We start from the raw sequence: 12,198 nt of genomic DNA, 5'->3' as shown, positions 1-12,198 counted from the left end.
TAAGAAATCGGTCCCTATTGTTCAATTTCATCACAAATATTTCTACTAGATAAGCGAAAAACTTTAAAAGATTCAGGGTTAAAAGTGATCATATAAGAGGACAATTTAGGGTCAAAATTATCGTTTTAGTGATGACATAAACCTAAACAGTATAGTTACAACAATCGGCCGATGACCTTGATCTTTGTAATCAGACTGTCAATTTTTTACTTGAAAATATAATAATCTTAAGATCCTTTAGATTGTACAGATCCTGATCTCATTTTCTAAAGAAATATAAACTAATAATTATTAAAAAAATTTTAAAGACATGCGTCATAAAGCTCTGATCTATAAACTTTTACAAAATGCATACATTTGAAAGTAAAACACACATTCTAAAACTTTCAGACATTTCAGTTTTATGTAACAAAATAACGTAAATTGTGTATAAAATTATTGACACATATGAACATAATAAATCAAAGTATTGCATCAGCAAATAAATTCTTTTCAACAAGAGAAACTACTAGTAACCAAACAATTTAATTGGCATTAAAAAAACCAGACCAGAACACAAAAGAGAGAAGAGAAAAAAAACAAAAGAAAAAAAGTTGTTATAGGGTAATTTTGGTAATACAAAAAAAAAACTGATGTAATACTCATGGTCAAAAACGGTAAATTACACGTTAACAAGATCAAAAATAATTATGAGACAAAAAATTCCCCCTTTAAAATTAATTAAAATCGTTTTATTAAATCTTAAGAAAACAACTTGAAATTAATCGTTTAATAGTTGAGTTGAGTCAAATGTATTTTGAAAATGTCAAGAACAATCTAGTTTGAACTTTGATCTGAGACACGAACTTTAAACTATAGTTTTGGTATAGACTGGACTACGGTCTTATCTATAGTCTGGACTACAGTCTTGTCTATAGTCTGGACTATAGTCTTGTCTATTGGTGTTTTTTAATAATAAAACAACAACAACATTATAAGTAATTTGTATAGCCCTTTATTAGTATTTGAATCTGACTAACCGTTACTTTCGCTTACATTTCAACTTTACACTATAGTCTTGTCTATAGTCTGGACTATAGTCTTGTCTATAGTCTGGACTATAGTTTTGTGTATAGTCTGGACTATAGTCTTGTCTATAGTCTGGACTATAGTCTTGTCTATAGTCTGGACTATAGTCTTTTCTATAGTCTGGACTATAGTCTTGTCTCTAGTCTGGACTATAGTTTTGTCTATAGTCTGGACTATAGTCTTGTCTATAGTCTGGACTATAGTCTTGCCTATAGTCTGGACTATAGTTTTGTCTATGGTCTGGACTATAGTTTTTTCTATAGTCTGGACTATAGTCTTGTCTATAGTCTGCAATATAATCTCGTCTATAGTCTGCACTATAGTCTTGTCTACAGTCTGGACTATAGTCTTGTCTACAGTCTGGGCTTTAGTATTGTCTATAGTCTGGACTTTAGTTTTTTCTATAGTCATGTCTATAGCCTGGACTTTAGTTTTGTCTATAGTCTGGACTTTAGTTTTGTCTATAGTCTGGACTATAATCTTGTCTACAGTCTGGACTATAGTCTTGTCTACAGTCTGGACTTTAGTATTGTCTAAAGTCTGGACTATAGTATTGTCTATAGTTTGGACTATAGTATTCTCAAGTCTGGACTATAGTCTTGTCTTTAGTATGGACTGCAGTCTTATCTATAGTCTGGACTATATTCTTGTCTATAGTCTTTACTATAGTATTGTCTATAGTCTGGACTATAGTATTGTCTATAGTCTGGACTATAGTCTTGTCTATAGTCTGGACTATAGTCTTGTCTACAGTCTGGACTATAGCCTTGTCTATAGTCGGGACTATAGTCTTGTCTATAGTCTAGATTATAGTCTTGTCTATAGTCTAGATTATATTTACTATAGTATTGCCTATTGGACTATAGTATTGTCTATAGTCTGGATTATAGTATTGTCTATAGTCTGAACTATAGTCTTGTCTATAATCTGGACTATAGTCTTGTCTATAATCTGGACTATAGTCTTGCCTATAGTCTGGACTATAGTCTTACCTATAGTCTTGTATATAGTCTGGGCTATAGTCCTGTCTATAGTCTGGACTATAATGTGAACTATAGTCTTGTCTATTGTCTGGACTATATTCTAAAGTTCTGTCTATAGTCTAAACTGTGGACTTGTTTATAGTCTAGACAATGGTCTTTTATTGTCTATGTATTTGATCTGTTCTATATCCCTTTTAATAACACCAACTAATTGTACAGTTATAGAGTCATAAACTAATTTTAATTTATTTATAAATAACTATTTCAAATGACAAACACCATTTCCACCCCAGTGTCAAGGTATTCTAATTTATCAAGTTCCTGATAACTAACAATAGCTATCAATTTTAAATAACAGTCATGCTGATGGTTCAGCACGAATAAAAAATGTTTGTTAATTTGAATTTTGAACGTATTAATTTGTAATTAGCACATCAATATCGTTACGATTTCAAAGTTTAGATAGCAACTAAAATATTTTAGAAATATAATGACAAGTCCAAAAACTAACTTAATTAACTAATGTTATCATGTCTAAAAACTTTTACTAGATAATAATAAAAAAAAAAGACTTATCAGTATTTATTGCAAATATTTCAGATATTTTTATAAAAAGTAAAAATTTTGGAATCTTTTAGCTAAATATTTCTTATTCATTTTGGAAAGTGTGTAATAAGAAAAAAAGTGTTATTGGGCAAAAACAAGTCCATATTAAAAGTACAGAAAAGAAAAGGAGATTGTAATTTTAAAAGCAACACACATTGAAAATGTATAATTTTTTTCAATTGCTTTTGATTAAATTGAAGTGATAATGTTTCATATTGTTGCCGTTGTTGTTGTTGCTTTATAGGCAAGTCAGTCTCGGAATGAATGAATCTACATATAGAATAAGATTGTATGTATTTGTCTTAAGAACACCAATAACAACAACTATAATATAGATAATATTTTCTTAATAAATTTCAAGCTTTAATGAAAAAAAAGGGGGCTGGTATTTGTTGACTTGGTTTTTTTTTCACTTAGACCAATCGGCCAATATCTGCTACTACTTACATACTCTGTGCATTTACAAATACAAATATATATTGTGTATTTTTGCCCATGAACTCGATTTGTTCGCACATAAATCGTATGCATTTTAGTGCATTAAAACTTGCACTATAAATGTCTAGTAGTAGTATTTTTTTATTAAAACTGTTTATATGTATTGGGGCTTTTTTTTAATAATAAAATAACAACAACATTATAAGTAATTTTTAAAGCTGTTTATTAGTATCTGAATCTGACTAACCGTTACTTTCGCTTACATTTCAACTTAAGATCGATGGATGGTGATTTTTATCTCTTTTTTTTTGCCATTAATATTAGATAAGGGAAAAAGTTATTTATTTATTAGGTGGGATTTAGGGCAGTTTAAAATGATTTAAAGTCTGGACTATGTTTTAATCTATAGTCTGAATTATAGTTTTGCTTATATTTCGGACGGTAACCTTGTCTATACTATAAACTTTAGTCTTATCTAGGATTCTGTATATAGCCTGGACTATAGTCTTGTCTTTAGGACTACAGTCTTTCCTATAGTCCAGACTTGTCTATAGTCTGAACTATAGTCTTGTCTATAATCTGAACTATAGTCTTGTCGACAGTCTGAACTATAGTCTTGTCTGTAGTCTGGACTACAGTCTTGTCCATAGTCTGGACTTTAGTCTTGTTCACAGTATATAACCTTGTCTATAGGTTGGACTATAGTCTTGTTTATAGTCTGGACTATAGTCTTGTTTATAGTCTGGACTATAGTCTTGTCTATAGTCTGGACTATAGTCTGGTCTATAGTCTGGACTATAGTCTTGTCTATAGTGTGGATTATAGTCTGGTCTATAGTCTGGACTATAGTCTGGTCTATAGTCTTGTCTATAGTCAGGACTATAGTCTTGTTTATAGTCAGGACATAAATTTTTCTTTAATCTGGAAAATAGTCTTGTATATAATCTAGACTATAGCCTTATCTAGAGTTTGGACTATAGTCTTGTCTATAGTCTGGAATATAGTCTTATATATAGTCTAGACTATATTGTGGAATATATTATTGTCTTTAGTCTGGGCTGTAGTCTTGTCTATAGTCTGGACTATTGCCTGTTGTATGGACTATAATCTTGTTTATAGTTTGGACTTTAACTTTTTCTACAGTCTGGACAATAGCCTTGTCTTGTTTATTGTCTGGTCTATAGTCGTGTCTTGAGTAGTATAGTTTTATCTATAGTGGTCTAAACTCTTGCATATAGTGGACAAAAGCCGTGTCTGAAACCTAGTTTTGTATATAGTCAGAATTGTAGTCTTGTCTATATAGTCTGGACTATAGTATTGTCATAGTATGGCTTTAGTCTTTTCTACATTCAGGGCATAAGATTATTTATCGTTTAGACTCTAGACTTTAGTGATATGTCTGCGGCCTTCGGTAGGTTAGTGGTTAGTGTTCTAGTGTAGTAGACCCGAGGTAGTGGGTTCTTTTAACTCCTGAGGCACTGGTTAAGGAGAGCGAATTCTTTGGATTTGATGATATATGTACACCTTCCTTTCCAAGTAATCAACTAACTAACTAACCAACTAAATAACTATCTATCTATCTATCTATCTGTCTATCTATCTATCTATCTATCTATCTATCTATCTATCTATCTATCTATATATCTATCTATCTATCTATCTATCTATCTATCTATCTATCTATCTATCTATCTATCTATCTATCTATCTATCTATCTATCTATCTTTGTATCTACCTATGTATCTATCTAATTATCTATCTATCTATCTATCTATCTATCTATCTATCTATCTATCTATCTATCTATCTATCTATCTATCTATCTATCTATCTATCTATCTACCAATTTATCTATCTATCTATCTATCTATCTATCTATCTATCTATCTATCTATCTATCTATCTATCTATCTATCTAACTAACTAACCAACTAACTAGCTAGCTCGCTAACTAACTTACTAATGCGGCCATATGTCTAAATTTTTTGTTATAGTCTGGACTATACTCTTGTCTTTTTAGTCTATAGTCTGGACTATATTCTCGTTAATAGTCTTCTTTATAGTCTTATCTATAAGCCATATACTATCTGTAGCACAGTTCAGGTGCCAAAAAATTTATAATTTTTTTATAAAATTTTTGTTTATTTTTAATTTATGGAAATTAAAAAAAAATTGCATTATTTATAGTTAGAAAAAGAAAAGCAGAACACATCATTAAATTTGTACCCGATTAAAAATTTAAACATTAGCAAATCATGGCAAAAGAATTTTCATTAAAAATAATTAAATTTTTTTCAAATGCATAATATAAATAATATAAATTGAAAAAAAAATAAATAAAACATTACTAAGATAGAAAACTATTTAATGATTTTTCTGGAATATATATGTATGTATATATTTTTTTGTTGCTATAAACAATGATTTTAGACATAAATTTTTAGAGTTTTTTTGTGCAAATAACATTTTCCCATTTGGAAAATATAAAAAAAATTCTTTAAACAATAAATAAAATATTTTGCCTTCAAATTTTAATGAAAAAATAAAATAAACTTATCTTAGCCATAATTATGTTAATGAACTTGAATAAATAATTTTTATATACAATTATTTTGTGGGCTTATTTTAAAATTTAGTTAAAAGAATTTTTACGTTCTTCTTTTCGCGGTACTTTTGTTTTGAATGTATGTATGTGTGCATGTATGAATGTATGTAGTTGTAGTTGTTTTCGTTTGGCGGGAAAACAAAAATACACAAAAATGCACACAATTATAATGTGGATGAATACAACTGGAGCGTTAACAGTAGCAGCAGATCAGTACAACCCAACAGACATTTAGACTATATGTACATACATATGTATGTAATACTAGTCTGTTGTTGTTGTTCCATATGAATGATTTTTGAAATTTATATATTTATACATATACAAAGATGTATAAACATATAGAATTCATTCAAAATTGAAATATTTGAAATAATTTCGAAAACAAGTAAGACATTATAGTCAGACGAGGCCTATCATATAATACCCTACAACTTTTACAATAATATAATGTAATTTAGGTCATATTATTATGGAATTCGTGAGATTCATCAAGTCTAGTATAGAACTTGGTTTTTGCAGTTTTTTTGTCGATATATGAGTATATTAAACATAATTATGAACTTAAAAGCCCTATTCAGGGGTTCAGTTGTATGGGGGCTAAGTGAAATAATGGACCGATGTTAATCATTTTCAATAGGTTTGGTCTACGGTACCATAAAGTGGCTAAGTGAAATAATGGATAGATGTAAACCATTTTCAACAGGCTTCGCCTACGGTATCATAGACGATCATGTGCCAAATTTCATTGAATTGTCTCTAAAATTGCGACCTGCAGTTTGATTACAAGGTTCACAAGCCCTACTGGGGGGTTCAGTTGTACGGGGTCTAGGTGAAATGAAGGACCGATCTTAACCATTTTCAATAGGCTTCGTACCTGGGACAATAGAAGATCATGTGCCAAATTTCATGGAATTATCTCCAAAATTGCGACCTGTAGTTTGATTTTAAAGTTTAAAAGCCCTATTCGAGGTTTCAGTTGTATGGGGGCTAGGTGAAATAATGGACTGATCTTAACCATTTTCAATAGGCTTCGTCCATGGAAGATCATTTACCAAATTTCATTGAATTATCTACAAAATTGCGACCTGTTGTTTGATGGATGAACGGACAGACTGACGGACATAGCTAAATCGACTCAGAAAATGATTCTCAGTCGATTGGTATACTTTAAGGTGGCTATAGGACCAATATTATTGTGCGTTACAAACATCACTACAAACCCAATATATACTAAAGTGGTGTAGGGTATAAATATACATACAAACATACATATTATGTACGTATTAAAATCTGCGATCAGTGTGTAAGCGATCAATGAATATCCTACATATAACTGTACTTATTTTCTGCTTACATCCCAGTAAAAATAAAACGAAGTACTTCCAAAACAATAACATTTATTTGCACTTCAAAAGTAGCATTAAGTGATTTTTTTTTACCTTCTGTGGAAGTGATGTTTATTGACTTCCAAAGAAGCGAAAAGACTTCATTTTTGTTTTTTTTTTCAAGTAAATTTTTTTTGTACTGAAATTTTTTGAATAAAACTGATTTTATTTTGGAGTTATGTTAATATTAGTGAGTCAAATTAGTTCTATTCTAAAATACTACGATTTCACTTAATAATAACTTCCAAAAAAAGAACATAAAAATTACTTCCTGAGAATGTCATGTAATGAATTTGGAATCAAATAAAAAGTACATCCCTTCTATATGACAAGTCTGTGTTAAAATCATAACTTCTTCAGATCTTTTCCAACACATCTATGGAGTAAATTCTACTTCTTTTTCGCTTCTTTGGATGTTCTTTTTTTTGCTGGGATATGGAATATCTACATACTTATAAACATTTCTTTTAATTGCAATTTTCACTTAATAAAGAAATTCTTTTTAAATTCAAAACATCCATTTTAAAATTTATTATGTGTGAATTTAATTTCATTTTCAATATCCTCTACATCTGCGCAATATAAATTTCAAAACTGAAGAAGACAACAGTAACGCAAGACAGACGACAACATTTAACAAAAAAAAAACGTTTTTTTTCTTGTTTAAATCAAATAAATATCTGTGATTTTTTTTGTTAAGTGTTAATCAATAAAAGTTTTATTTTATTGTTGTTGTCATTATTATTATTGCTTGTTTTTATTGATTTCAAACATCAATTTAAATTGACATCTTTTTTTAAAAACAATTTTAATTTGCAAAAAAAAAGAATTTGCTTCAATACTTTTTAGTACTTGAGAGAAATTTTAATATTGGAAGTAGAAGAAGAAGAAAGAGAAGGTACAGAGATGGAAATTTAAGTACAATTGTAGTTTTGTAAGTAGTTTTTGAGAAAAAGTATTTCGAGAAATAACTTATCAAACTGGACAAATATAATAGCGTGGAACAGTGTACACTGTCGCTACAACAATTAAAACCATACAAAAACAACAGTCGATTTGTTAGTGTAACCTAATCCCAGCTGTCAAAATAAAACTGTGTGCGGCGAATAAAAGAACAACAAATAAACACAAGAAAAATATAAATTTTTAGTAAATATTTTATTTTTTAACAATTAATATTAATATTTTATATTAATTAAATGTGGAAAACCATAACTATATATATTTGGAAGACAAATTTCGCGAATAAAATGTGTGTGTGTTTTTTTTTTGTGAAGAAGTAATTGGTCGTGCAAAAAATTGTTGAAACTGATTTGGAACATATGACGCAGTAAAAGATTTTGTTATTATATCAAGAGAAAAGGACAAAAAAGACATTTAAATCACGAATGACCCAAAAAACTTCTTTTAAAACCAAAAATTTCTTTACTTTTTTAAAATTTTTGCATTTTTTTTTCAATGTAAACAAACAGGAATTTTGATAAATAAAATTGTAACAGCTGATGATCAGCTGTGCGTACAAGGCTACTGACTTTATTAATTGTATCATAGTCTGGACTATACAGGCCTGTCACAGAATTCCATTCCGATCGAAAATGGAATCATCTGTTCTATTTTTTTCTTCAAAAATTAAAACTTTTTCAGAATGAAATCACTTCACATTTTCACATTTTTTTTATAGATTTATTTACAAGTTATAAATCCACTTTAGACCGGAATGAAATTCTTTGACAGGCCTAATAGTTCTGTCTATAAACTCGATAAAAGTCTTGACAATTTTCTGAACTATAAGATCCTTCTACTGTATTGTATATACTCTGGACTATAGTCTATTAAATGTAGTCTAAACTATTATGTAGTCTAAACTATAGTCTAGTCTATACGTTGGACTATAGTCTAAAGTCTGGGATAAAATCTATTCTATAGTCCAGACTAAAGTTTACTATAGTATGGACATTTGTTTTGTCTATGGTCTTACCTATGTCTGGTCCAAGATCTGGACTATAGTATGGATAATAGTATTATCAGTAGTTTGGACTATAGTCTTGCCTATATCTGGATTATAATCTTGTTTAAAGTTCCGAATCTTGTCTATAGATATAGTATTGTCTACAGTCTATAGTCCTGTCTATTATCTGGACTAGAGACTTGTCTATAGTCTGGACTAGAGACTTGTCTATAGTCTGGACTACAGACTTGTCGATAGTCTGGACTAGAGACTTGTCTATAGTCTGGACTAGAGACTTGTCTTTAGTCTGGACTATAGACTTGTCTTTAGTCTGGACTAGAGACTTGTCTATAGTCTGGATTAGAGACTTGTCTATAGTCTGGACTAGAGACTTGTCTATAGTCTGGACTAGAGACTTGTCTATAGTCTGGACTAGAGACTTGTCTATAGTCTGGACTAGAGACGTGTCTATAGTCTGGACTAGAGACTTGTCTATAGCCTGGACTAGAGACTTGTCTATAGTCTGGACTAGAGACTTGTCTATAGTCTGGACTAGAGACTTGTCTATAGTCTGGACTAGAGACTTGTCTATAGTCTGGACCAGAGACTTGTCTATAGTCTGGACTAGAGACTTCTCTATCAAGTTGTTTATTTTAGACAATCAAAGTAAAATTTTAAATAAAATATATATTTTTTTTTTCAAAAATTACTTACATTTACAAAATAAGATTTGTTAAGCATATAGTAATATTTCAGAAGATCGGTGAAGAAAAAAATTAAGTAAATTTTCTTTTTTTCTTTTTTTTACAAATATTATTAAGTAAATATAATTGCAGAAAATTAAGTACTTCTTTTATTTAGCATACAGGGCTGGGAACCAGTAGAGAGGAAACTTTTCTTTTTTTTAATTTAATTTTTAGCACTTTTACACTTGAAGTGTTTAAACAAATATTTTGCTCTTTGTTATTTTAAACTGTATTTAAATGTTTTTTTAATCAAAATTGTTTTGTTTTTTCGTTCTCAGATTAAAGAATTATTGTTTCATTTAAATAATTTATTTTATCATTATGAATAATTAAAGAAAATAATATTATTTTTAGAAATTTCTTTTAGTTGTTAAGTTGCATTTGAGGTTTTTTTGAAATACACTTGGAAAAAAATACTTATTAAAAATTTAAACAATTATGATTTTTTGTTGTTTTTGTTGTAAATAAAATGCCTTATTTTGGAATTATTTTTGAAATTTGTTTGTTTTTTTTTTTTAATTTTCTTTAAAAGCTAAAATTATACAAAAAAAAGAAGAAAAAAATTAATAAAATTATTTCTTTAAATGTAATATTTTCTCTGTGTTAATATAAACAATTTCTTAAAGTATTTTGTTTATTTATTTATTTTTTCTCATTTGTTTCTTGGCATCACACATTTATTTTTTAGCCGGTTTTATTTTATTTTTATGTTTATTTAGTTGCCATTTTATTATTAAGTTATTATAGTCATTTATATCGGAAGTGTTTAGAAATTATATTTCCTGTTGGTAATTTTCATTTCAGTCTTGTAAAAATCTATTAATAACATCTATTAATGCATTTAATTTTATTTTAGTTGTTTTTTGGAGGCGTTTTTATTAGAAAATAATTATGACATCATCTTTTATTAACACAAATCAAAAGAACCTTTTTTTTTTTATTAAAGAATACAAAAAAACAGAAACAAAAACACACAAAAAAGGTTTATAAATTCAAAAAGGCAGAAAAACTGTGGTCAAGGGTGTCAAAAACATCAACAGGTAGTTTAAAGTTGCCACAACAAAGCAGGGTTGTAAAAGAACTAATTGTTTAAACCTTAGGTTTATACTGATCTTATATATATGTTAAATGCTGATCAGATCTTATAAAGAATTATAATTTAAGATCTTTAAACCACTTTGAGTATTAAAGTTTTTATTTCAAAAAGGAAACAAGATCAGTGATCTGCCACAGAATAACCAAATGAATGGCAGACTCATGATCTGATCGACAATTATAATCTAAGACCTATAAAGCACTTTGAGTTTTTATTTTAATAATAAAACAAGATCAGTGATCAATCGCAGAATGAATTCCAGACTCATGTTCTGATCAAGAATTATAATCTAAGACCCATAAAGCACTTTGAGTAATAGAGTTTTTATTTCAAATGAATGAAAAAAGATCAGTGATCTGCACACAGAATGATCAAATGCATGGCAGACTCATGATCAATGATAATAAGATCTAAAGATCATGTGGTTTCATTAACAAAACATTTTCTCATTTTTGGAGCTTAAAAGAATGGCAGAGAGATGGAAAAGATAAGCAGAAATACTCATTATAAAGATTACTGATCTTATGTAAGTGTGATTAAAGATAAAACGATTACAATAATGAAACAATGATCAGAGATCTAGCACAGAATATATATTCAAAAAGATCGTTGATTCCTGGTCAAGCATTTATTATTATGATCGTGTTGTTAAATCTAATTTTCAGTCACTTATTTCCCTTTTTATTGATTAGCAAGTTCTTCAAATTCAAAAATTCTTGTAATTAAAATGATCAGTGATCTGTCATAGAACACATAAACAAATAGATTGTTGAGAGAGCTAGAAAAGATCAGCCGACATTTTTATTACAAGGATTATTGATCTTACGTAAGTTTGATCTAGATCTACTGATCTTTGAATAAAAAGATCAGTGATCTGTCATAGAAAACATAACGAAATAGATCGTTGCCATGTGATCAATGTTTTACTATTAACGCTGATTATTTAATAAGATATGAAGACCATGTGTTATAATTAAAATTTACACCATAAAAGAATGAGAGATATCTATGACTAGAGAGCTAAAACAGATCAGACGAAATAATCATTATAAGGATTACTGATCTACATTAAGTTTGAGTAGAGAAATTACGATAACAAGTTTAGTGATCTAGAACAGAATTTATAACCAAAAAGATCGTTGACTCATGATCAAGAATTTACCAATACCGTTAATTAGATCTGAGGATCGTGTGGTTTCATCTATTGTACAGTCACCGTTTCTCTTTAATTTTTATTTATTTGTCTTTCTCCTTTTATTTAATTGACAGTTTCTTATCTTTACAGCTTAAAAGAATAGAGAGTATCTACGACTAGAGAT

At 28.9% G+C, this 12,198-nt stretch overlaps 1 protein-coding gene across 4 annotated transcripts in view; it reads right to left on the bottom strand.

The window, feature by feature from the left end:
- The window catches only part of LOC111679609 (ion transport peptide), a 77,503-nt gene that overhangs the window by 40,114 nt on the left and 25,191 nt on the right, over window positions 1-12,198 (bottom strand). The window contains exon 1 of one of the 4 annotated variants that reach the window (XM_046953795.1): window positions 9,752-10,287. The exons of 2 other annotated variants lie outside the window; for them this stretch is intronic. In XM_046953795.1, the coding sequence (XP_046809751.1) occupies window positions 9,752-9,778 (27 nt within the window). In that variant the 5' untranslated portion in view covers window positions 9,779-10,287. Of the gene's footprint in view, window positions 1-9,751; window positions 10,288-12,198 lie in introns of those variants that run through there. One more of the 4 variants, XM_046953791.1, reaches the window with a different exon arrangement.

The sequence above is a fragment of the Lucilia cuprina genome, chromosome 6, assembly GCF_022045245.1.
Source record: "Lucilia cuprina isolate Lc7/37 chromosome 6, ASM2204524v1, whole genome shotgun sequence".
Lineage (NCBI taxonomy): Eukaryota > Metazoa > Arthropoda > Insecta > Diptera > Calliphoridae > Lucilia > Lucilia cuprina.
The sequence above is the reverse complement of the archived record's forward strand: the minus strand, read 5'-3'. Positions and strand labels throughout refer to the sequence as shown.